The sequence below is a fragment of the Clytia hemisphaerica genome, unplaced genomic scaffold (genome assembly GCF_902728285.1).
Source record: "Clytia hemisphaerica strain Z4C2 unplaced genomic scaffold, Clytia hemisphaerica genome assembly, whole genome shotgun sequence".
Taxonomy (NCBI): Eukaryota; Metazoa; Cnidaria; class Hydrozoa; order Leptothecata; family Clytiidae; genus Clytia; species Clytia hemisphaerica.
Genome location: NW_027104477.1, coordinates 565814 through 592575, shown reverse-complemented (window position 1 = coordinate 592575; position 26762 = coordinate 565814). Strand labels below are relative to the sequence as shown.

Below are 26762 nucleotides of genomic sequence, written 5' to 3'. Positions count from 1 at the left end.
TTTTTGTATAAATTTATGTATAGTTTCAGATAGTTTGGCGACATTGTATAGTTTCTTTTTTTCCTTTTGCTCGAATACCGAGAGGCCATACTGACTGGATCAAAGATTTTTCAAGAGCAACCACCGGCTAGGAAGTATGAAATATATGTTGGGACTCCTGGAAAATGTATATCTGTTCTCTAGAAATATTATGCTCCTGGAAAAATTTGACAGCTATTCTCTAAGAAAGTTAGAATGCTCCTAGAAAATGAGACCTTTTAAGAAAATCATGAAGCTCCCCGGAAAAAAAATCTGGCATCTGGATGTGTTTTTCACAATTTAGCTCCTGGATTTTTTGAACAGAATGTCCGCTGGAAAATTGTATGTGTTTTTTACTTAAAATGTGCTCCTGGATTTTAAGAACAGGCGTCTTTAAGGCGACCCCTGGATTTTACCTGGGTGTTTTGAGTAACTCCTAGATTTATCCATAAAATTTACTCTCCTGGAAAAAAAGAACAGATATTTAAAAAAAATCTACCGGCGGCTGCTCTTGATTTTTACCCAGTACGAATAAATTGAAAGAGTTTAGCCCAATTTTCGGCTCAATTTTCCTTTCGAAAGGTTCCAACCGGGTTTTTAGTGACCTTTGTGACTTATAGGTGTACTAATATTGTAAAAAAAGCTATAATTATTTCAAGTTTTGCTTCGTGGTTAAAAATTAGAAAAAAGTCTCTCGAGAGTCGCAAAAACGTCGAAATTCAGTCTATCAAACGGTAGATTTTCGCACTTTGGCTCGGACATACCCGTCACCTCACAATCCTAATTCCTAGTATACCCCGGCCCATTATCCCACCAAGTGCTTAAAATTAGGCCAATCATCACCATTCGAATGTTTGTGTTTTGAGCGCGAAATCAATGCAATGTCTTCTTTCACCTTTTTCGAATGTTTTTGTTTTGATTTTGATTTTTGTTGTTGTGTCCTCAAAGACAGATCCAAGATCCAAGAAAGGCAGTGAGTGTGCAGCAGGAAGGTAAAATGTGAATTTTTCTTCTGTGATTACATCAATTCTTGAATATTTATTCTCAGCATATTTATTATTGACGACCATCACAATACAAAGTGCTACAGTCATTCGATTCAAATGCATGGAGTCTTTTCATAAATATCTGATAAAAATAATTTATTATTGTAGTATTTTTACCTAATAATCTATAATGACATTTTCATCCACATGGCTCCCTTAGCTTAGTGGAGAATGTGAAATTTCGTTGGTTTCACCGGTTTGCTGTAATTTGAAGCAATTTTTTCAGAGTGAGTTCGCTATAAATCGAGTTGAATGGATTGTATCAAATCGAACCTTTGTTTTGAGAGGAGTGTAGAGAAAATAATGTACAATCAACTCTCTTTACTAAGAACATCTGTTATTCTATGATTCTACAAGTTCTTCATTCCTAGTAAGTAACAGCGAGATTAAACCAACTATACAAAGACGCTCTCTAGAAAATTCATGATATTTTACAAATAAAATTAAACCCTTAAATTATTTTTGATTTTAGGATATGTCTTGCTATAAGAATGTATTTCACAGACGTACTGGGAAATTTGGTGCTTTTGTTGCTTTTGCACTTGGATTTTTATTTGTATTTGCTATTCTGAACATCCACTATGTTATATACTCGTCATCGGCTAAAGGGATAACAGCTTCAACTAAAGATCAGATAAAGAAAATTCAAAATAATCAAACTCTTCGAATTACTGGTAAGATTTATTGCTTCATTAGGGAAAAGGTAAAGTTTTATCTTATCTTTAGCTAAGATTCAACCAGCTAGACTGGAGTCGTTCATAATGCGTGTAATACAGTAATATGGTTGTTATATTGATGATCCATTGCTTTTTGCTTCATTTCCCATCATTATTAATTAATTGGCTAGCATGCTAAGCTCCTCCAGCCTCCTTTTTAGTTGTCGAATTTTTGAAATTAAAACTCGAAGTAAAAGGGAAAGGGATAAAAATTAGTGGCATGAGAAACATTGAAAACACTTGTCTGTCGGTGCCAAGAAGAACATGACCAATGGCATAGTCTAAGTCAAATAACTATCTAAGAAATAAGCCGAAGAAAATCCACATTCGGGTTTCCTTGCCGAAAGAGTTTACAGCCTACAGAGTTTGACGGTTTTGATTTCTTCGAAACTCTACCGCCGATTTTTCCGTATATACCGCCATTACGGCTTTGAACTCGCCTTTAGTATTCCTGTAACGGACGATAACACTGTTTATCCTCCCGCTAATACGCTACTCCTACCTACCTACCTATCTACCTACCTACCTACCTACCTACCTAGGTTGGGTGGCTTTTTTTGATGACATAAACTCTTCTTTCATAGCTTTCATAGCTTATGTTTTCAATTTTGCACCCATAACTCAGTACAAGCTAAATAAAATTATCAAAGTTAGCAAAGTTGCGTCTTATAAGAATGGTCTAGACGATTTAAATTCCAGCTTATGTTTTCAGGCAACAATTCTACTGCTGCAACAAAATCCACATCAATACCTACAACTACGCCCAACTTCTTAAACACCACCCAGACGCCCACAACAGAGAGCGCCATCATGAAAGAATTATACAAAATAGAGAGCAGCTTGAAGGATTTTGATAACAAATTTAAAAAGATAACGAGCTGGGAAAAATACCGGGAGCATCGAGAAAAGTTAAAAGCATTTGTTCATACTTCTAATGTCGAAACTTCTAAAAAAAGGTATGACATGTTTCACCCTCATGTTTTAGTCGATAAAGTCACTTTGGATTGTAAAAGGCACTACAAAGTTGTTGTTCTTGTGACGTCATATGCTAAGCACTTTGAGCGTCGAGAATGGATTCGAAAAGCATGGGGCAACCAAACATTTTGGAATAAAACTCATGAAAATTGGCAAGTGATTTTCAACGTAGGAGCTGTTGACAGTGAAGTTAAAGAAACCTATAAAAAGTTAATGGTGGAATCTCAGAAATACGGAGATTTGCTGGTTCTAGATATCCCGGAAGATTTTCATAAACTTTCTCAAAAAGTAATGGCGGCTTTATTCTGGGTTTACACTACATTTAGTTTTGAGTTTGTTTTTAAGACAGATGATGATGTTTTTATCCACATACACCGTTTGTTGTTGAAATTAAATACAACTTGGTCTGATGAACACTTTATTGGTCACGCTATGCGCGGACAGCCTCCCGAACGGAATAAAGGCCGTTACGGCGTATCTCTTAAAGAATGGCCGGGTAAATATTATGATCCTTATTGCAGCGGAGGTGGATACGTTCTATCGCATTATATAATCGAGCATATGATTCCGCATTTTAATTGGGAAACCCCTTTAAAGATAGATGACGCGTATATTGGACATTTGGTTACTTTAGCAGGTGGTAAAGTTTATCACGATCATAGGAGCTTTCTTATGTGGAATGATTGGCTCGAATATTTACCAACCTTGGTCGTTACACATCCATTAAAGTTTGCAGATTTCCGTGAATTTGTAGAAGTTAAAGTTGCTCTCGAAGTTGGACGGATTAAAACTCACGAAATACAAAATTTCTTTAGCTTAAATGACTATAATATTTATAAAAAACAAAAGAAAGCTTGGTTGAGCAGCACCACGCAAAAACCATCGAAGACTACGCGAAAATCAATGACGATTATACGAAAACCTTCAAGGACTACGCGAAAACCACTGAACACTACTCAAAAACCATCAAGAACTACGCGAAAACCATTGAACACTACGCAAAAACCATCAAGGACTACGCGAAAATCAACAACGATTACACGAAAACCATTGAACACTGCACGAAAACAATCGAGGACTACGCGAAAACCATCAAGGGCTACGCAAAAACAATTGAGGACTACACGAAAACCATGAAGGGCCTCGCGAAAACCATTTGAAACTACACGAGAACCATTAAGAAAACTAAAAACGAAAAAAGATTCGAATTATTATCCGCCAAAACTAGCACATAGAGCATCCATAATAGTGAAATCAATTTCGTTTGCTCTTAAAATGTTTTTAACAAAAAAATTCAGTTGCTTTTAAATGTTTGTCGTTCCAAAGGCCGTCCGGGTATTGAAATAGAAAATTGTAAACTTATATTTTTATACCGTAGTTCTTTTATTCACACTGTAAGCAAGGTTATTAAATTCAAAAACTTAAACCGTAGGCGGAACGGGTGTTCCAATTAGGGGCCAAAATCAAAAAATTTGCCTTCTGAAGATTAAGCTTATTACGACTGAAAAAAGTCTTTTCTTTGCATTTCGCCTTTTAAAACCGACGAAAAATGACTTAAAACAAAATTTCATGATTTTCAATCATCTGCGTCAATTCAAAATTGACGTCACAGTTATTTTTTTCAATATTGATAACAATTGACGTCAAATAAAGTAAAAAGCATCTTTTTAAAAAACCTCAAAAGTTGTTCAATTATTTTCGGTTAGTCTTTTATTGGAATAAGACGTTTTTATAATACTTCTATCTCTAAAAATGGATTTGAATATAGATTTAAGGCAATCGCTTCAATGCATGCGAAAAAATGATGAAATGTGTGATGTTTGTATTCTCTCTAAAGAGGGCACAAAATATCCTGCACATAAACTCATATTAGCAGCTTCAAGTCCTGTTTTCAAAGTCATGGTCACCAAAGATTTCAAAGAACTTCAATCGAAGGTAGGTGAAGTCAAAAGCAATTTTTCCTTAGAAAATACACTGAACGGTGGGGTTACCCCGCGTTTGATCAAAGTATTTGGTTGTTGTCGATTATTTTACAAGTACTTGTGCTTTGGCATTGTAAACCGTGATTCCGGTAAATAATACTAGCCTCCTTGATATGAACAATTTGCCTAGAAAGATACTAGTACATCTTACGAACATAGACTTCCATTTTGCCGACTAGAAAATTATTTTTAGAGGTACATTCACATTCTTTTCCTTAGGAAATATAGAGTTTCCACAATTTTTTCTTTGTAGATTTAATTTTTATATCTTTACATTTTTTTCCTTAGGAAATACATTTGAGAGACATCGAAGATTCGCTAATGACCACAATTTTGGATTTTATGTATACTGGTGAACTGAGCATGACCAATGAAAATGCGTTGGATCTCTTCATGCTTGCGGATAGAATGGAGTTGGCAAATCTTTTCACATCTTGCACAAGATACATTAAAGATCATATTGACGCTAATAATTGCTTAGGTAAGTTTCTCTCGTTAGCTAAGTTAAGCATCAGATATCTACGGTTCATCTCAACAATTCGAATCCCAACAGCCATATATTTGATTTTTCTTAGTTATTCGGAGCTTGATGTCTTTCATGAGGCAACTGAGGCAAAAATTTCCTCTGTCGTACGAACTTCTGTTATTATTATTTTGCTAGTAATTGCGGTAATAGGTTTTGAGGCTTGTTTTGCGAATTCCAATGTCTTTATATTCGTCCGAGGTTTATTTTTTCGCGAGCATCGTCATTTTTTCAAGGAAGTTCATCACCCCTGTCTCGATACCTTTCAGTCTAAATACTTACATGATTAAATGTTTTGTTTTATATTAGCGTTTGGGTTAGGCTGCGCGCATTCCCTTCTGATATGTTTTGATATCAAAATCAATTCTGGGGATGTGCACAGAGCCTACGTTTGGGTATGATAACGATTCAAAATATTAATAATGAAATACATTTCTAATTATAGGTGTTCAACAAATTGCAGAGCGTTATAACCAGCTGAAATTGAATGATTTTGCTGAATCATATCTATTACGTCACTTTCAAGTTTTCGCATCTACTGAAGATTTCTTAGATCTCACATCCAGTGAACTGATTAAAATCTTATGGAGAGATGAACTAAACGTAGAAAAAGAGGAATATTTGATTGATTTTATTTTGAAATGGGTCGACCATGATTTGGAAAATAGAAATGGCGAACTTGAGAAATTGATGAAGGGGTTACGTTTCCCGTTGATGAATTTTGACTTTATCGAAGGTAAAATATTTGATTTTTTTTTTGGTCATGTCTCACAAGCTTGGGGTTTCCTCAGATGAGGAACGGAAACAATGAACAGCAAAATGATACATTTAAGGAGAAGGTAGGTCTGTTTCAAGGAACCATATATATATGGTATATGGTGTGTTTTTGTGTTTGTGGGATGATCACATTTATGAGACATTTTTAATTCTTCTCGAAAGCCTGGTGTACCATACCGTACATGCTTTTGGTACTCAGATACATTGACTACGAGAGTGTGGGAAAGTATATTGGGTGGTGACCTTGCTCGCATGAGTAATACCAAGTTTATGTATCGGAGGATATCGAGGGCGACGGTAAGTGAAATCGATACAAAACAAAGTCGATAGTCGATGTACGGCTCTATATCGCCTTTAATCACCTAAACAGACGACTGTATTTTGGTGTTTTTACCATCGTCGAGCAAAGTGGAAGGTGATTTTGGAGACAGTCAACTTTGTTTTATACCGTCCCTCGATTTATCTCCAATACATAAACTCGCTATTGTCAACGACACGCCATGACTGAATTACCCACAGTCCTCACTTTAGTATTTTCCATGTCCTGTTTTACGTCTTTAAAACGTTTAGTTTTTAAATAAGAGCGCTATCGTTTGCTTACTCATCAATTTTAATTCACAAGCTTTTCACATTGGATTGACACAGATGTGGAGCCAGATTCGTCAGTAAGAGGAAAGAAAAACATCTTTTTGCTTATATCAGCGTAATTTAATACTGTCCTGATATGAAATATGTGCCTGATTTGAAACGGGAACACTTATGTAAAAATTAAACCTTTAACCCTCAACTTTTAATCTTAATTTTATAAAGCTTGTCTCTCTCTTACAGGTAAATTCCGAACGCACCCACGCTGGAAAACCAATAAAAAGATGGCAAAACTCGTCAAAACTATTTACAAAGGTTGTTTCCAAATCTTCCATCGAATTAATTTCGACCCATACCCTTCACTCAAATGTTTACGTTATCAATATCGGTTACCGTCACAAGTGATCTTCTTATACGGTGGCTGGAATCGCGGACGGACACTCGATACTACGGAGTGTTTCAACATAAAGACTGGGTACTGGTCACCAGCCTCCCATTTGAAAGATGAGACAGAAGGCAGAAGTTACTTTGGCATTGATCAATTGAATGGAGAAGTTTATATGGCAGGTATGAAAATGATTAGCATTCTGTGTTAATTGTGTTGAGAAAGTTGTCAAATTACCTTTTAATTGCTGCATACCATTTTCATATATCTCCAGTTTTCTACGATTAAGGACTCTGCCTTACTTGAATCCTTTATTGACAATTTCAATAATTTTTCTCTGGAACTCAAATCGAATGAAGCGAAAATTTTAGTAGGCTTGTGTATATCTTTTAGCGAAAAAGCTTGTAGACAACGATTCGGCACTCCTGAATAATTTTCCTAACGGAGATGAAGGTTACAACAGGATAATGAAATTTTCTCACTTAGGACGACTGCAATAACAAACTATTCTAGTGTGTATGAGTCCCTTGGATTATGTAATACGGAGTGGAACCATATTGACAAAATATTAATATTGTGATATTTCTCCATATTTTCAAACAGGTGGCTACAATGGTCGTTCTTATTTGAACACAATTCGTAAATTCAACCCATCTACAAAAGAATGGGCCAGCATTACGCCCATGCATTACAGGCGTTGCTTTACATCCGCCCTAGCATATAATTCCAATCTCTACGTATTGGCTGGTTTCGACGGCGTCCGAAGATTAACTTCTGTGGAAAAATATTGTCCAAAAAATAAACAATGGACTGTAATTAGCCCGTTAAATGTGCCACGTAGTGACGCAGCGGCTGTGGTGCACCGTGGCCGGATGTACATCTTTGGTGGTTACGCAGGTGATTAATTTTATTGTTTCCTAAGTTTGTATTTAAAGCTACAGTTATTTAAAATTACAGCTATTTATTCGACGTTCTAATATTGGACACGCTCCATTATTCGATGATATTAGATTATATAAGTCACCGTCGATAAGAAACCCTCATAAACGACACCCTATCATTCGACACGTTCCCTTATTCGATGAAAATGAAATTTGCTTTGAAAATATAATCAGAGAGCGTCGAACGTACTTTGGAACGGTACTTTTCAAATGAAGTTGGGTCAAGTTAACAAATATCATACAGACTTAAAAAAACTTGGAGAAGTCATTGCTTAAATAAGATTTTGTTTAAGTTTATCTTAGAGCATTTCAAATATCAGCCGATTAAATTCTGTTTGTCAACCATTCTGAAGCAGTTTTCTCTTCAAATTTAAAATATCATTCTTTAAATGTTTACTATTTACTTCATTTTCTTTGTAGGCGATGCTTTAAATAGTGGCGAAATTTACGACGCTGAACGTGACAACTGGACCCACATTACCAACATGAATGTCAAACGAAGTGGTGCGTCTGCCGTATCTTTCCCCGAAGAAAACAAAATAATGGTCATTGGCGGGTACAACGGCACCTCTCGTGTCGCAACCGTTGAAATTTACGACCCTGTCACCAATAGATGGACCATTGGTCCACCCATGTCTCAAGAAAGAAGTAACTTCGCTACATGTGTCATTGAGAATAAGCTCTATGTCATGGGAGGGTATACTGGTTCAACGACTTTGAGAGATGTTGAGATTTTTGATTTGAAAGATAACACATGGCAATTCGGACGACCTATCGGTGCTGGACGATCAGCTATGAAAGCTATTTGCTTAGGTAAGTGTTTTATACTTGGAAAGAAAATGTTTACAAAGCCGAGAACGATCCATTCAGAGTTGCTATAACAGCGTTTTTTATATTTTCCTTGAGACTTTTTATCTTTGTATCTCAAGAAATAAACATTGAAACATGGTTGTCCACCTGATTTACCAGCAAGTGTCCCCATAGTATTTATTAACATTATTCAAATCAATTGAAATATATAATATTCTGAGCAGTGTAGGCGGCAACATTAAGACACTCGAAATTAACATATTTTGGCCAAGGGGCCCTTACATTGTGTTCAGAAAGATACCGAGCGACCTCAATATTTCATCAGTTCTGATATCCATTTCTTTAGATATCGCTAAAGCAGACGAGTTCTTTGAAGGTGGTTTAGATCCCGTCCCCTGGATGAATAACAACGGCGCCGCCGAAGGAGGAGCCAGGAACGAAGGAAGCCTTTACGAAATCAACACCCTAGAAGGATTGGCAGCCTCTAGTAGTGATAGTAACGAAAGCCAATAAGACTTTTTAGCCATTAAATACCGAAAATATGTAAATTTTAGATTCTTAGTTATTTTTTATTTAGTTTTTTAGTTTTATTCAGTATTTTTTATACATCTTTTGTAATATATCCTTTTTTAATTCCATTATAGAAAAACCGAAAAATATTTTAAAATTTCAAAACCCGCAAAATTAGACTCATTTATTTGCTTTGCATTACTAAATCTTTCACTATAAGCGATCTTAGCATGAAGGTACAATCAAGGACAAAATACTTGGCACAAAAGGGAAATTCACCGGGGTGTTTTGAAACCACAATCGATTTGTAAGTGCTCTAAAGTAGGTTCGAAGGGTAGAGTTTTAACGCTAGACTTAAGACTTAGGACCTTAGGATCTAAAAGTCCAAAAATGGTCCAGTAGGGCTTGAAATATAGCCTAGAAACCAATAAATCCCTCCCAGATCGAAATACTCGATGAAATCAAGTTGAAGGCTTAAAAATTGACATTCTCGCTCGAACTTCAATTTTCGAAAAATTTTAAATTAGCCAAAAGTGCCAATATATTATGACACTGATTGTCTGAGAAACTGAAAAATGCCAAATTCTGCTCAGCGGGGGGTCTAATTTCAAGTTTCAAGCAATTTTTCGGGCTCAAAATCCGGCTTTTGTCAATTTTAGGGGCTAAAACTTGAAAAAAAGTCAAAATTTACTGAAACTTTCACGTTTTTGACTTTTCGTAAATTGGACCTTTTCAAAAAGTTAAATATTTCACAAAAGATTGATTTTGACCTAATGAAAATGCCTCAAAATGGTTGGAAAAGGGTTATTTTTCACATACTTCGGGGTTTCTCCTAATTTTAGACCCCCGCAGAGCAGAAATCGGCATTTTTAATTTTCAAAGACAATCAAGGACAAAATACTTGGCACAAAAGGGAAATTCACCGGGGTGTTTTGAAACCACAATCGATTTGTAGGTGCTCTAAAGTAGGTTCGAAGGGTAGAGTTTTAACGCTAGACTCAAGACTTAGGACCTTAGGATCTAAAAGTTCAAAAATAGTCCAGTAGGGCTTGAAATATAGCCTAGAAACCAATAAATCCCTCCCAGATCGAAATACTAGATGAAATCAAGTTGAAGGCCTAAAAATTGACATTCTCGCTCGAACTTCAATTTTCGAAAAATTGTAAATTAGCCAAAAGTGCCAATATATTATGACACTGATTGTAGAACATCAGACTATGGTGCGCATGGTTGTAGGTTCAATCTCATCCGAGTCATAACAAATGACCGAAAATGGTACTTAATGCCCTCCGCTGGATGTTCAGCGTGTGAAAACTTCAACGAAGGGAAAGGTACCCACCACCCTGACCCTACTTTTGGGTAGACATCTAGCTTTTGGGTCGCCCTTAACTTCAACCACCAACTTCACGGATTCCTAAGCCATTGTAAAGAAATAAAACAGAAGATTTTCCTCCACTTTAATAAAAACCTTTTTTTTCTAAAGAAATAATAATTATTCAATTTTATATTACAAAATAAGAATACTAACAAAAAAGAAATACTATTTTCATAATTATGATACACAAGATAGTAAATTAGAAAGATTCTCGACTTCCCAAGAAATAAATTTATTCATTATAAGTTAACTCGCACTCTGTGAGAGTCAATAGCTTGATTGAGGGCATGATCCATTTCTGAACAGGGCCATCCCTTAACATGGACTCAATTGTTTTTCATTTTTCATTTAAAATGCCTTTATCTACTTTCTCTTAGTAGCAATAGTCATTTTGGACAGTTTGGTCCAGTTTTAAAGATTTAAAAAATTTTTATTAACCTTTTTTATTAAGCCGCTAACTTTTTTGAAAAAGGTTAAAAAGTTCATCATATTTTTCTGGAAATTTATTCTTTCAAAGGCAATTTCTCGACCAGGACAAACGATTCAGGTATCAACTTTGGTATCGTTGGAAAGCTCTTTCTCTCAGCTACAAAAAATAACAGATTTTTTTTTTCATATTAGGGGGGCTGAAGTTTGGTGACACCGCGAGGGCCAACCATGGTTTGGCCCAATGGGGGAAATTTTGAAAATTTGAGCTTAGATTAAAATATAAGATGAAAAAGTGCCAACCTATGGTCTGGTAGGCTGCTCTTAATTTAATCACCAAATATAGAATCTAGCCCCCAGGTCTATCTGAAAAAATAGGTGACCCCTAACATGGTTAGTCCCCCCTAGCCACAGTAAAAAATCAGGTACCAATTGCTGCTCGACCTTTTAGCCCCCCCCCCTACGGCCAGGGGGGGGGGTTCCAGCCATGATGGGCCATATCTTATGAAGCTCTTTTAGCATTAAAATTAAAAACAAAAACAATAAAAATTTCATGTATAAATTTCACCCGGTGAGTTTTTACAAATAACCAGTTTTCAAGCAAGATAGGTCCTTTGAATAAGTTCATAAAACAAACGCACATAACCATATTTTTCATTTGTTCTTTGATTTTCTTGTTATATGTTCTTCTCAAGTAAGGAACCCAATGAATATCTTTACTTAGATTTCGCCATACGTTACAACTACAACTTTACCCAGCGTCTCGTTTTTAAAGTATGTTTGTGATAAATTTTATTCTAAATATGATACACGTTTCATGAGGTTCTTAATCGTCCTTCTTGTAGTTTGGATTATACGGTGGCGGTGCATCCTGAAAATGAACCAATTATATCAAATTATGACGAAAAATCATCTTAAAAATTGGAAAATATATCGCATATTGTATTCGATACTATGCGATAACTATTACATATCTATCATATCATTTTTCAAAATATTCGGAAATAAAACAAGCGAATATTTTGCAACGGCTTCTTTTTCATATAAATTGATATTGTGAGCCATCTTAAAAAAATATCAAGCCAACTCAGACGAAACTATAAAGTTATGATTCTTACGTTCGGGATGTAAGCAGTATTTCCACTCATGTAGGCTTCCTGAGCTTTCGCGTTGACACCTACAACAAACAAGAAAAGATTAGTTTAAGTTGTCAAAACAATTTTCTTCAAATTTCTTATACGACTGGAGTTTTTTCAGGCGGGGAAATGTAATTTTCTTCATCATAAAATGAGTTTAGATGACATGCATGTCATCTCAATTTAATTTCCCGGGAGGGGGTCCGACCCAAGGCTGTGCCGCCCTCAAGGGTGGGTTTTTCAAGACCCACGAAATGCACTGTAATGATGAGGAAAAAAGTCTTACCGCTATTATATCCAGCAGCGGCGTTATTTTGATAAGCATTTGTTTGGTATGGCGGTGGCGCAGGACCCTGAAAATTAATATTTAGAATTATACACTGTTTCTATTCTAAAACATCCATTGAAATTTAAAATCTAACGTAGCTAATGAATCATTTTACAAAGACAAGAAAATCGAAACGTTATCGTTGGCACACGATTTCATTTCAAAGTTCATCTAAATTTAAAAGTTGTAAAAAAATTATTTCAACTTTTAGTGCCAGTTAAGGTACTAAGGTTGGCAGCAGATAAGCCATGTGCAGATGTACGGGACCTCCCAAAAACAACCCTTAGAGAGACCAACTTTCAGTGAAAAGTCACATTTTTTAAAAATTTTCTTCCAATCATGGAGGTATAAAGAAAAACAGGAGTTGAATGTGTCGGTAATTGGTCGTTAAAGTCTTTTGATTTCTTTTATAAAATGTATCAAAAGAAGTTGTAAGTTCGCCCGATGAAATAAGACTTTTTAGTAGAACTCAAGTTTGCTCTGAACATTCTAATAATCAGTATTGAAGATTCTAGCCTTTTATAATATACGAAAATTAAATAAAACTTCGTCCACGACACAAGTTTATGTTCCATTTCGTTATCCATTCAATTTTGTTTTGAAAAGATATTTTCTCAAGCCAAAAAATGATAAATTCTTTATAAGCACACACAATTTCAGAGCAATAGATTTCACCTTAAAGAAAACATTGATCGAAAAATCTTATTATTTGACGAGGGATTGCCAAGTTTACAGGCATTTTTTTAGTCCAAATATTTCCTTACACTGATGTCAGAAACAATGAATCTCGTCTCAACTAATTTTTAAAGCTTCAATGAGCCAATAAGATTAAGCTCATTAAAAATGCACGATATATGAGATTACGGAATGCGTGTATACTTCCGTCCATTCGATTTTTCACAATAAAAATGAAATGAAAATTGATTTTTTTCAATTATTTTCAATTTTTCATTTTTGTTTTTAAATTAAAAATTGAAAAAGAAAAATTGAGATTCAATTTTCAAATTTTTAATTTTTTGTCCATATGGGTGACATTTCTGTCATGATGATGTATCATTTAGGGTCGATGGGGGTCTGAACATGGCAAGAGTGAAGCTAGGCTGATAGATTTGTCGCAGACTGCTGTAGATGTTATACATATTGTCCTATAACATCTTTATCACATTATTAACATATTAACACGATCAGAAAAAACATAATAATGTAACATCTAATGACTAATGATATAAGATCTTATTGACAAACTGGAATGATATGCAAGACCGAAGCTTTTGGCAAATTAGCAGTAAGATCTGTTACTTTGAATCTCCAACCGGATCGGATCGGTGTGGGGATTATGGAAAGGAGATTCTACGGAAGGTTTTTGTAGGTTTTTTTTAGGTTTAGTAGTTCTAAAGATTTACAGCAAATTGTAGCTGTCGCGATTATTCTCCACCGTGACTTGGTGAAATCTTTGTAAACTTCCTGAACCACCCAGCCCTGTTACAGCATCTTCAGGACCTTCAAATAGACGATTACTCCAGCGTGGCAGTTGTCTTGCAGAATCACTCCACCAATTCTGTTCTGCTGCATGTTATATTGCGTAAGTATACCTATTGCGATTTACGGATCTTGGACTATACTTAGGTTGAACCCATCTGCAGAAGCTACGTTTAAAGCCAAGCATGATTGATGTTACATCATCACTATTATTTGATGAGATAAGGAAACAATATTAAAAAACAGTGTAAAATGTTTTATGTGATAGAGATATTATACAAAGGATGCCTAAGCGCAAGCAACAAACATTGCCATTTCAGACCCCCGTCTAATCTAAATGATACATCATCATGACAGAAATATCGCCCACATGGACAAAAAATTAAAAATTGAAAATTGAATCTCAATTTTTCTTTTTTCAATTTTTAATTTAAAAACAAAAATGAAAAATTTAAAATAATTGAAAAAAATCAATTTTCATTTCATTTTTATTGTGAAAAATCGAATGGACGGAAGTATACACGCATTTTACGGGCATACATACATCGTAACTTTTTTAATCGTAGGGCGAGCTTGGTTACAATAGCATACTTTTCCTGTTTCTTTATACCTCCATAGTCCAATTTCGAAACATTTCCAATCCTTAGAGAGACTACTTTAAAATTAGAGGAGCCTTTAGAGCGAATTTAGAAGGTGAAAAAATAATAGTTCTGCCTAAGCCCCCCGGGTGCCAGCTGAACGAGCCTATGATATTTAAATCTTTTAATTTGATTGATGGGATGAGCTTGATTTCATCGAAATAATAGAGATAATTACCCCTTGTGGTGGCGGGCCAGCCATATTGGGTTGAAAACCAGGAGCAGGTGGTGCACTTGATTGATATTGATAATAGCCAGGTTGGGGAGGTGGGTAATAACCTGGTGCACCACCACCAGCCATCATGGGTGGGGGTCCTTGAGGTGGGTAGTAACCTCCACCATATGTTGGTTGCATAGGGGGTGGAGGGGCAACACCAGCTTGTCGGTGTCGTAATGCTGAAAAATAGAGGGGAGAACAATATGATATATATAGAATCTGCTCAATGCAAGTTCATAAGCTTGTTTTGTTTCGCATGATTTATAATTTAATTAAGTTTCGACCCAAATTTATATTGTCAAACTGAAACATTCTCCTATGAAAGTATGTGAAAAAGAGAATTGCTACATCTTTAAAAGATTGAAATTAATGAAAACCAATGGTTTAACCTCACATACTTTAAATGAAAAGCAAAGCAATTCTTACATTCTTTGACGGTCTTTTGAAACCGTTCAGCGAATTCGATTGCTCCACCTTTAGGAAAATCAATTTTGAAATTGGCACTTCCTTCCCAACCGCCTGAATAAGATGATCAGAATTAGAGAGAATTAAGAATACATTTAATATCAATGCAGGTCAAGTGGTACCTACTTTGGGGAATGGAACCTTTCAAAATCTTAAACAATCTCTAAACATATGTATTGATATCGAAACACTTTCGAAAGTGAATAAACTCGTGAAAATGTTTAAACCATACTCTTTTGGGGCAAAGTATAAAAAAACAAACCATTGATTTCAGACTTTACATATCCTTTGATGTGGTTGCTTCCAAAGATGGGCTGTTTGACCTGAATGAAAATAAAAAGTTGTTTTCTCATGATGAACACTGATAAATATTTAAATTAATTTTTTTTAAGAGATTGAAGAAGCTCTTTTTTTCAAAAATAAATCAGGAGCAATCAGAATTCTCAGAATTTATTACATGCGCAAAAAATGGATTCTCGTGATCAGACAATTCAAAATATAATCGTACCTCTGTGTTACGAATACTTTGGAAGTCCATTGAAAAAGTATTATATCCTTTGCCATTGTTGACAAAAATAAGCTGAAAAAGAGTAATCTTTTATAAAAACAGGAAAAAAATTGTACAAGTCTCTGAAAAATGCAGTTCCCAAAAGGTTATATACTGAGTGTATATTTATTGGAATCATTGTTTTTAAGTACACATAACTTTTCATAAATCCTAAGCCTGCTTTTTATTTAAAATAAATTTGTTTCAATAAGGGTTTTCCTCTCAAAAATCAGAACATTTTGGTTTGGTTGTTCTCTCTACCGTTTTGAGAAAGAATTTTGATATTTGAAGTTCTTACCCTAAGATTTGTAATAAAAACGTCTCCAGAATGTGTTCCTTTCAAAACTGCTGGTAAACGATCTCCTTCCAAAGAGAATGTAATATTTTTCTCATGGTGAACAACACTGAAAAAAAGATAATTCAATCAAAAAGAAAACTTTTTATCAGTATTTTGAGCTGGGGTGTCTTTAAATTTACATTTAGAGAGTGGCGCTCTGCAATATTGACACATTAATAGACCTTTTGCTAATCAGGATATCATGTTGAGTGATGAAAAACTTCAGCATTGAAACAATAACACAGTAATTGCATACTTTAATCGTAGAAATTTTAGCGAGACTAATTTTAGCGTATATTAGCGAGTCAGGAAAATCTTGATTTTTTTTGGATTTATTTTAGCGAATCACGATTTCGAAAAATTTCGCGTGGATAAATTTTAGCGAATACTCATATTACATTATTGACTGAATTCGTTTTCTAGCATTTTTTTGCACTGAAACCCTTCGTATTGATAAAAATGTATCAAGGGAATATAATCAGAAATTTTGCGTGGATAAATTTTAGTGATCTGTCGATTCGGCGTGTTTTAGCGAGATTTATTTTAGCGAAAATAAGGAAAACTCGCTAAAACGCTAAAATTAATCTCCCTAAAATTTCTACGATTAAAGTAATCATCGTAATCGTACGCTCAGTTTTTCTCATCATGGTTTTGATGTTGTAGTTTTTAATTAACCAATATGACATCCTTGATTAGCAAAAGCAGAAGTGGCTTACTGTCAAGAATGATTTTGAAAAATACCTAGTTAGAGAATCTAAATCCTAGGTTAAAAAGTTTACTTTGGGTTAAGTGCTATGAAAAATAGCAATGTTGTGGAATTCTGCTGCAGTGCTTTGATGCTACCAAATACTGTAAGTAAGTTGGTCTAATATTGACATCCCTCATCTAACTCTGACACCCTTCTTTAGAGGTAAGAATGCTTTAGGCGTAAAAACTTTCGCAAGCAGAAACTTTCGCGAATTTTGGCCCTTTTCGTGAAATGTTTTTAAAAATTCTAGGAAGGGTCATTCGCGAAAGTTTATGCTCGCGAAAAATTCTTGACAAAATAGAAAATCTGTAAAACTTCAAACTTTGAATGAAATGTAACTTTTTCGGCAATTTTTAGCCTGCCAAATTAATTATAAGTCAAAGGACAAATGTTTCAAGCCAATCCAAGAAGTATTTGTACCTTTAAGCCATTTTTTCATGTGAAAATTCTCAGTTTTAAGTCTTGATTTGCGAAAGTTTATGCACGCGAAAAATATTTTTCTGTTAAATTCGCAAAAGTAAATGTTGTGAATTTTGCGATTTTTCGTCCTCGCGAAAGTTTCTGCTCGCGAAAGTTTGTACGCCTAAAGTAATACGGAAGATTGAATTACTGATTGAAAAAGGATATTTCCTCTCTTACCAATATGCAAAGACAAATAGTTTCGACCTTTCTTTAATTTTCAGCTTTAAAAAAAGGGTGTCGAGACTGGGCGGGATGTCGACATAAGACCAAGCTACGGTATGGCGAGTAGCAAAAATTTAATGCCCCTGAAAAACCCAAGCAAAAACAACAAACCAAATTATTAATATCCAAATTTCAAAATCATATGCTTTGTTGTGTCACGAAATTGAGCCAAAATCCCAGGGTTAAGAGATTTACACGGAAAGGTTTTTAAGGGAGAAGACATTAACTTGGACCCCCTATATGGACCCCTATATATGGACCCCAATATGGATCCCAATATGGACCCCCTCAAAAATGGTGAGGAAGCATTTTGGTTGATTAAAGAAGCTTTATATTTGACCATCTGATCATTATTTTGTAAAAATAAGTCATTTTGTCAACATAAGGACAATAGAATAATTGATGAGAATTGTATCTCTAAAACTGCGCTTCCCAGTGTTTGCCTCTTCACAATATTTATCTATTTATATCAAAGGCATCTCATTTGGTACAATTAAAATATTTGGTGTAATAAAGCTTGCAGGTATCCCACTTAAGTGCCCTGTCAATATTTTTGTCGAAAAGTGTCACTTTGTCAAGAAAATGACAGGTAACGTCTTTCTTGTGGAAGAACTACCTTCTTTCAAAACTTTTGAAGTTTAATGCTCTGTTCATACAAAAATGAAAATAATAATAAAAGTACTATTTTCATATCTCTAAAACAGCTCTCTTGGAGCATAATGTTTTCATTGCATGACAATCTACCTTATCGAGGAAAAAAATGTTGAGGAAAAGTGATGAAAATTTTGAGGGGGTGACGAAATTTTTCCCTGATATTTTATCACCCAACCAAAACTTTTACCTGATTTTTTTATCCCCGACTAAAACTTCTACCTGATTTTTTAAACTCCAACCAAAATTTAAATCTAAATTTTTAAAACCTTTATTAACCGAAATTAGTGCTTTAAACATCGAATTACAAGATCTTTTGTCGAGCTAGTGAAGGAAAGCATTTCATTTGGACAATTTAGTTGGGTGAAAGTGACTAAATTGTAAATTCTGCAGGGGAAAATTGACGAATTTGAAATTTTGGTTTTGGTTAGATTTTTTAAACCCCAACTAAATAAAACTCTGACATTTTTTCCCCGATAAGGTATATCCATTTGCACCGCCAGCATCCTATTGAGCATGAAAAAACATCTTGTTGTAAATTGGTGTATACACCTCATATTTTGTGATAATGTCATTATTTACATAACTTTTAAGTGTCATTTTGTCAATATTTGGGATTGATGATTTGTCATTGAAATCTTCTAAATAGCATATTTTGTATACAACATTTCCACTGCATATATTATTTTCATGTTATAAATTATTATTATTATTATAATGTAACAAAGTTCTAGGCGCACGAGGGCCTCTATGATACGAGCGCGCTACAATTTTACTGGTCTGTAATTTGTATGACTTGTGCCCTGTGTCTATGACACCTGTGAAATTATGTTCTAAAACATAATTTAAACTCATCTACCTTCAAAATATGGAACAAATTACCAATTAGAACTGCAAATTTGAAAACTGAAAAAGAATTCAAAAATTCTATTTATCTTAATATTCTAGTGTACACTTAAATCTGCGCCAGTTCTTCCACTGAGTCTATGCTCTACTTATGTTTTTTTTGCTACATTATCCTCTGGCGACCAGCTGGACTCTATTGTTCACCTCGATTCTAGTATCTGCTCTCCTTCATCTTTTGAACACCTTTCTCATGTGACCCTCCTAATTGTGCGTCCCCTAGTGTACTATTTTTAACACTTTTTATTACTGTACTATTTTTGAACTTTTTTAAACTTTTATGAATTTTAATCTAATAAATCTAATTTAAAATTGTATAAATTACCTATCTATTCTAATTTTCTATATCTTTATCTTAGCTATTAAACTTTTTCATTTTTGTAATTTTAGGTAGAATTTGCACGATTAGGCATTTTATGTCTTATGCACTTATAAAACTAGAACTAGAACTAGAACACTAATGCAAGTTACCCGACTTCAAGGTACATGTGCTTTGAGTTAAAATTTTCCTGATTTTCCTATTTTCATTCGATGGTGGCTTCTTCATAAAAGCAAAAGACATATCTGGACTTAGGCGAGGCCCAGTTGATAGTTTCGTTTGTGTCCTCTGACTGACTCTAAATATTTCTTTTCACTTGATAACTTATCTCTGCGGATCTTTTTTAACTGACTGCTTTGATTCTTCTGTAAATAACATCCACTTCGCACACAGAAAATGTCCCGGTGTAATCCATACTTAAAAACAAATATTAAGCACCTAAAAGAAGAGAGTCACAGCTGTATTCCTTTTAAGCACATGCCGCGAATGCCTTAATCTACAAGTGTAGAAGTTATCTTATCTTGCGATCGCGGCACGTGCCTTTGTGGATCCGGGCTTCAGGCTATTTCTTGTGTTTGTGTTTGGATTCCAGGATTGCACGATTGCTCGAGGAATTTCAAACATTGAGGTTTTTGGTGGGAAAATGAAAAAATGTTCCAATTTTAGCTACCGACCGACCGACCGACCGACCGACCGACCGACCGACCGACCGACCGACCGACCGACCCATTTTTCAAAGCTTTTAGGACACGAACCAAACAATCAATTGTGCCTGGCCTCATTTATTCATACTTTTCAGTCTCTAGTTCATAGTTTTTCTGACTTTCTGGGACTTTATGAATTTTCTATGAGTTTAAACTGTTTGAATGATTTTCCGAAAGATCGCCACCGGTGGGATTCGAAACCACTAAATGTAAAGTTCTGCTGATCAGAAACCCAACTCCCTAACCTTCTTGCCAGAAGACCGTTTCTAATGGCTATTTGTATTGTACAAACTACAGACTATACTATATTAAGAGAAAATCACAAAAGAGTGCTTGTTTATTCGAGCTCCAATCCTAACCCTAACTGATAATAAAACCCAATAGACGTTTTTTCAAAGAGGATGTTCTGTTGAATAATAAAGTAGTCCAACGAAAAATACCTCAAAGCAGATGATCGGCCGCAGTGACCACGCTCACGCTGAGCTTTTTTTCTTTACGGCTGTTACCTATACAAGTGTCCATGCGGCAAGCTAGAAAGTACAGATACATTCATTAGGTTGGGAATTCGAGACCTGATGATGTCTCTCCACTTTCTAGCTTGCTGGACGGACACTTTTATAGGTAACAGCTGTAAAGAAAAAAACTCAGCGTGCGTTGCTGTGGTCGATCATGGGTCACTCACAAATCGATTTTAGGTTAGAAAAACGTCAATTGACGTTTTAAAAGATGACCCAAAAACGTCAAACACCTTGATATCCCTGAAAATCGATAAAAGCTGCCTTCATCGCTGTTTTGTCTCGCTGTTTCATCAGCCATTTTGATTTTCACTATACGGCTCGCATAGTTTATATTTGAAAAAAAAGAAACAGAGATAATTTCTAAACTTGGTTTGCCTTCTTGGAGGAGCATTATTAATTCGAAAGCGGGCGTTTATTCAAAGTAATATGATCGGTATGAGATTTGGCGAATTCCAGGAATTTTCTTTACTTCATTAAATACCTTATCTTGGCCCTTTTTACACCGGACCTTATTAGCGTTATTTTTGAGCTCGTTGGTGGAATAAGGGTCAACGTAAAAAGGGCCGGTAATGTACCGTGAGAGGTCCTAAAGCCGACAGCCCAGCCTAAAGCCGATGGGGTATTTCAAAGATACAAACTAAAATAAAAACAAACCTTTCGCTGTGACGCAACGAAGATACCAAAGTGTCAACTAAACTGAGAGATTTGATACACTGAACCAATTGAACCAAATAACAATAATTGCTTCTTATAACAAAACATATTTTTTTATTGCAATATGCACAACGTCATAAATGAGAACAGTAGTAACAGCATCATAAAAAGTAACGAGATGTTTTGATTTTCTAAAGCACACGAAAATATAAAAGAGGTCTGTGTACGAGCGTGCTCATTTTGAAACGTTACGTAATCAAGCCTGGTTTCTATTACTTTACACTGGCACTTGGCTTGATTGCGGGGCTAGGACTTTGTGTAAGGATACATATAGACGACGTATATTACATTATATTATATATTACATGATAAGAATACATATAGACGACGTATATTACAATTATTATGTATTACATGACACCTTGCTCATATTCTAGTAAAGATAATATATGTCGTCAAAGAGTACACTTAAATGAAGAGCTATCCGATTGCGGGCCTTCCGTAAACAAACATCCGGACTTATAGGTGGTAAAGAGGGCGTTGATAGTTGCCGCCTCATTGATTCGATGTTTGTTATTCAAATTAGTGCTACCGCATCCGCCCTTTTTTCAACTTTGCGCCATTTTTACAATTTAGTCTGTTTGTTTCTTGATGGAAACCAGTCCAAGTTGTTTCGTATTTTTCCCGCAAAGTCACTTTTATTACAAAACTGTTATTGTTTTAAAAATGAGCAACTGATCCAGAATAAAAGGTAATTATTTTTACAACTCGCACTTTCTAATTACATTAATTGACATCTTGACATTACAGCTATCTTGTTAGATGTTTTGTTTCGAGAGTTCTAGCAATAGTTTATCGTTCAACTTGGAGAGGGAATGTTTGTAAACATAGAATTTTTTTTATGACAGTTATTTGGGGGGTCGGAATTAGGCTGGGCTGTCGGCTTTAGGACCTCTCACGGTAGTCAATAGTCGGTCACGATCGATATATAATCGATAACGATACGTGATCAAAGATAAGTAAATAATTGATAAGTAATCAATGCATGAGCGATAAGTAATCGATGATTGTTAAAAATCGATACATGATTGATAAGTAATCGATAGGTTGTATGTAGTCGATATGTGATCGATAAGTAATCGATAGCTTGGAAATAATCGATCGCTGATCATGATACTCAAGATTTTTTGAAGGTCTGATTACCTATCGATTCTATCGGTTAATCTAATCGATATCTAATCCATCGATTACTTATCGATTATTTATAGGACCCTGCCTGCCGACCCACCGGACTTAACGAACACCGGACATGCAAAAGTCTGGTGTAAAATGAGAATTATTTTTACCACTGGACAATCTCTACACCGGACTTAAGGAAGTCGGATGTCCGGTGTCGGAGAAGGATATTTTTTTCCACCAGAAAATCAAAACATTGGACATGACCAGTCCGGTGCGTCCGGTGTTTCTTAATTTTTTTGTTTTGTAAATGTCCAGCGTCCAAAATTCCCTGTATGCAACACCAGACAGACACCAGATATTACGTCCGGTGTAGCGAAAGGATTTTTTGCCACCGGACAAATACACCGGACAGTCCGGTCCTTTATTTATCGATTACTCAAGATTATCGATTATATCCAGACGGTGTCAATCGAACGAATCGAACGCAATCGAATAATTGCAATTCGATTGTCGAACGCAATCGAATCGCAATCGAATATTACCCAGGATTTTCTGTTCGATTGCTTCGATTACGTTCGATTGTATTCGATTACGTTCGATTGATTCAATTGTGTATTAGATTTTATTCGCTTTGGTATGGTACTTAAGCACTCGGCCGCCCACGCTAAAAAGCTCTAACAGAGTGATCCATTTTGAAAATCGCAATCAAACTCATCGAACATAATCGTAATCGAACATTAATCCAATGTAATTGACAATCAATCACACCAATCGAACATAGTCAACTATCAATCGAACATTACTCGAACGCAATCGAACACAATCGAATATTACCCAGGAATCGGCCGTTCGATTAAGATTCGATTACGTTCGATTACGTTCGATTGATTCAATTGCGATTTTTGTTCGAAGTTGTTCGATTGACACCGTCTGGTTATATCGATCAACTACGCCTGTTATTATTCAACAGGACGTCCTCTTTGAAAAAACGTCTATTCATAGCCAATCTGATACATAATCACACCCATACCCAACCCTACACATGTAGGTCCTGACACTATTCCCGCATGCCTGATCCATGTTCGGGCCTCTTGATTAATACTTTTTAAAAATGGCCCGCGCGTGCCCGCGCAGTTTCGGACCATGCTCGGGCCAGATTTTCGAAAACTTGCTACGATCGCGCGTGTAATTTCAGGACCCAATATTTATATTTTAAATTCCTTATTTTAGCAAACAAATTTAAAAATCTTCATCTTTATTCAAATATATATTGTTCAAATATAAAAGTTAATCATCTATTTTCCAATTAAGTTAGGGGTCACTCACATATCGATTCTTCCCACGACTAACGTCAAATTGACGCTAATTTGAAAACCCCCCCACCCCCACCTCTTAACGTCAAAGTTCAAAAATTATCGAAAATCGATGAAACTCTAAATGTTCTCCTTCACTTTCATCGTTGTTTCGTCAGCCATCTTTAATTCTGTACGGCTTGCTCAGGAAGTTTACATTTGAAAAATAATGGAGATAAATTTCTAAACTTTTTTCGGAAAGTTGCCGGAATTGATTATCTCCATAATCATAATCAACAGAAAAGCCGCATTTGACAAAAAAAGACCGGCCGTCAGCGAAATTCAAGGGCCGTGCAGACCGTCTGAACAAAAGGAACTCGAGACATAAACATCGGGCCGTTTGTTCTGGTTAAAATTTCTGCAAAATAGCGAAGCGAACGAATATTTAGGAATGTAAAAGGAGGAAAAGAAATATGGAAAGTAACATTTGTCACGTATTAAAAATCGATATTTCTGGTGAAATTTCTTAGCGTCAAAGACTCTAACCCACCCACCCCTTAGCGTCAATTTGACGTTAGTCGTGGGAAGAATTGATATGTGAGTGACCCCTTAGGAAAATTATTAAAAAGAATGATTTGAATCTTACATAATATGGTCTTCTTTTTATTCTTTATCCCGTTCCCTTTTCTCGTGGTCTTCTCCTATTCGAAGCAGAATTTTTCTGGATCGTTTTTTGTACTGTTATACAACTTTGTGAATCAAACTGGTATTTGGAACTTTGAATTTGTCTAATGAAAATATTTAACAATGGATGATGATAAACCAGGAAAGGTAAATAAAAAACAAACATGGCCCGAGCAAATCCGTATCAATTGTAAATACATGGCCCGAACATGGTCCGAACAAAATGTTCGGGCCGATTCAATAATACTTTTTTGTGGCCCGAGCATGGTCCGAACAGGCCCGAACATGTTCGGGCCATGCCGTGGGTCGTTACATTGTGTCTTTCCACTTTTAACCACTTTTACAGCGGAAGAAACCATCATCTTTTCATTCAGACATTAATGAGTTTGACTCAAAGAAAGAAAGAAAATAGAGCGCTCTTACTAGTCTCCTTGAAGAGTTAGACGACCCTTTCCAGCATCAATTTTATTGACAGACATAGTTCCCAGGTTTTGTTGGTTGCTTTCTTTTTTTCTTTCGCTGAAATTTTGAACCTAAAATTTGTTGGAAAATATTTGTATGCGCGAGCAATTTGCTCAATGTTTTTGTTTTTAATTTGTGGTTTAACGTAAAAAGTAAGTTAATCAGGTTTTTTATACTATTTTTACTATGGGACGTGTGACTCTAGCTTTTATATTACGTAATCTGACGTATTGCTCTTTAGAACCTACTCTTTTGAATACAACGGGGTTTGCCCGGACGTGCAGCCAGCTGTTACCAAGTTTTAGCCCGGCTAACTAACTCTATTTCTCCCCGCGCTAGCCAAGTAACTCCACCCAACCAAACCAAAACAAACCAAAACTTTATAAATCAGAAACTGTGCACCACCAACCACACCACATTGACATTGACTGCTGTTAAAAACTGGTGCTGATAAACTGAATGCCACAAGTGTAAGAATATTTTATTACAACTCTCAAATAAGTCTGGTTTTCAGTTCTACCTTTTGCTGGAAATGTGAGTTTTGAAAAGAAATCTTTACTAAACTCTAGCAGGCTTTTGATTTTTTTTGTCGTGTGGGAAATGGCACCACGTCGTTTGTATAAGTAGGAACTAGTAGTAATGACCCGTAACGTACTGGAACAACCAAGAACGACCCAGAACGACCAAGGTGGTCCGTTCCACCCATGGGCGCAGAGGTAGCAACTCCAGAAGATTTTTCAAGTTTTAATTTTTTTTTCAAAATCTATCCTATCTTGTAGAGCTTTGAAAAAGAAAGAAAATGAGGGGTCATAGGCCTCCAGAGGATTAGTGGTTGTAAAGATATTCAAATTTTAGTGTCAAAAATTTGACTAAAAATGTCAAAAAAAAGGTTAGGAAAATAGCTTGGAAAAATTAGAAAACATGTGTCAAAAAAGAAAAAAAAGAAATTTTCCAGTCATGCTTCTTAAATTTTGCATATCTCTTTTTCTAGTGTAGCTAGAGACCTCAAATTTGGAGGGAGAATTCTTTGATGGTGTTAAAATATTATTATATAAAAATATTTGTAAAATATTTAGTATATTTATCAAAATAACGAAAGATATATCTTTTTTTGAAAAAAGAAGACATTGCATTGTTTTATTTTTGTTTTTGAAGAAAATAGCTTGGAAAAGGGCCTCTGGAAATGGAGGAACAAAAACTTATGAGTAAAGAATCGAATAAGTTTTTCTGAAAGGAGAAACCCCAAATGAAAAGAAATTCCATTTCGGCAGAAATAAAAACTTTTTTTTGGGACATTCCCGTGCTAAAGAAGCAAAAAAGTTAAAAAAACTACATGAAAATGAAAGAACTAGAATTAGCGAAATTGTGATTTTTGAATTCCTCACCCTTTTTCTGATAAACATACAAAGTTTCAGCCTCCAAATACATTTTCCTCCGTTTCCAGACACATTTGTTCTTCGATAGTTGCTAATTTGTTTTCTCCTGTCGGCAAACAATTTTCAAAATGTTGCAAAACGTTCGGCATTTTACCAATTTGCCGTCTAGCCCGTGTCCACAGTGTTATATACCGCTGGAAAGCTAAGATCACGGGCTTTCATTTAGTAAAAACCGAAACGCTTTAGCATACATAGAAAAAAAGTTCCAAGGGTTCAAGTTCACGGAAAAATGAAACATTTGGTTTGACGTCAACGAAAGTTGCATGACTTCTGGAGTCGCTAGCAGAGGGCGCTGACGAACACGCGGGAAAG

The 26762-nt window shown here is 35.4% G+C and overlaps 3 protein-coding genes across 3 annotated transcripts; 2 read left to right on the top strand and 1 right to left on the bottom strand.

The window, feature by feature from the left end:
- The first annotated feature begins 959 nt into the window (after window positions 1-959).
- LOC136821481 (uncharacterized) lies at window positions 960-3980 on the top strand. The gene is made up of 3 exons (XM_067077713.1): window positions 960-1010; window positions 1537-1738; window positions 2493-3980. The coding sequence occupies exons 2-3, from the start codon at window positions 1540-1542 to the stop codon at window positions 3890-3892; spliced, it is 1599 nt and encodes a 532-aa protein (XP_066933814.1). The 5' UTR covers window positions 960-1010; window positions 1537-1539; the 3' UTR covers window positions 3893-3980.
- Window positions 3981-4455: 475 nt separating this feature from the next.
- On the top strand, window positions 4456-9432 carry LOC136821483 (kelch-like protein 10). The gene is made up of 7 exons (XM_067077714.1): window positions 4456-4690; window positions 5026-5218; window positions 5706-5996; window positions 6866-7189; window positions 7611-7904; window positions 8369-8761; window positions 9105-9432. The coding sequence occupies exons 1-7, from the start codon at window positions 4508-4510 to the stop codon at window positions 9269-9271; spliced, it is 1845 nt and encodes a 614-aa protein (XP_066933815.1). The 5' UTR covers window positions 4456-4507; the 3' UTR covers window positions 9272-9432.
- A 2049-nt stretch (window positions 9433-11481) lies between these two features.
- LOC136821462 (WW domain-binding protein 2-like) lies at window positions 11482-25093 on the bottom strand. The gene is made up of 9 exons (XM_067077697.1): window positions 24976-25093; window positions 16178-16283; window positions 15841-15912; window positions 15595-15655; window positions 15294-15386; window positions 14829-15046; window positions 12492-12558; window positions 12188-12246; window positions 11482-11940 (listed from the first exon to the last, which is right to left on the bottom strand). The coding sequence occupies exons 1-9, from the start codon at window positions 25029-25031 to the stop codon at window positions 11896-11898; spliced, it is 777 nt and encodes a 258-aa protein (XP_066933798.1). The 5' UTR covers window positions 25032-25093; the 3' UTR covers window positions 11482-11895.
- Between the last annotated feature and the right edge of the window lie 1669 nt (window positions 25094-26762).

Excerpts from the sequence above, each read along its gene's own strand:
- LOC136821481 (XM_067077713.1), top strand. The coding sequence starts at position 1,540 with ATGTCTTGCTATAAGAATGTATTTCACAGACGTACTGGGAAATTTGGT. Across the intron at positions 1,739-2,492 it reads TCAAACTCTTCGAATTACTG|GCAACAATTCTACTGCTGCA; the intron begins GTAAGATTTATT and ends TTATGTTTTCAG.
- LOC136821483 (XM_067077714.1), top strand. The coding sequence starts at position 4,508 with ATGGATTTGAATATAGATTTAAGGCAATCGCTTCAATGCATGCGAAAA. Across the intron at positions 7,905-8,368 it reads CATCTTTGGTGGTTACGCAG|GCGATGCTTTAAATAGTGGC; the intron begins GTGATTAATTTT and ends TTTTCTTTGTAG. Across the intron at positions 8,762-9,104 it reads TATGAAAGCTATTTGCTTAG|ATATCGCTAAAGCAGACGAG; the intron begins GTAAGTGTTTTA and ends CCATTTCTTTAG.
- LOC136821462 (XM_067077697.1), bottom strand. The coding sequence starts at position 25,031 with ATGTCTGTCAATAAAATTGATGCTGGAAAGGGTCGTCTAACTCTTCAA. Across the intron at positions 15,047-15,293 it reads TCAAAAGACCGTCAAAGAAT|CATTACGACACCGACAAGCT; the intron begins GTAAGAATTGCT and ends TCTATTTTTCAG. Across the intron at positions 12,559-14,828 it reads CTGGCCCGCCACCACAAGGG|GGTCCTGCGCCACCGCCATA; the intron begins GTAATTATCTCT and ends ATTAATTTTCAG.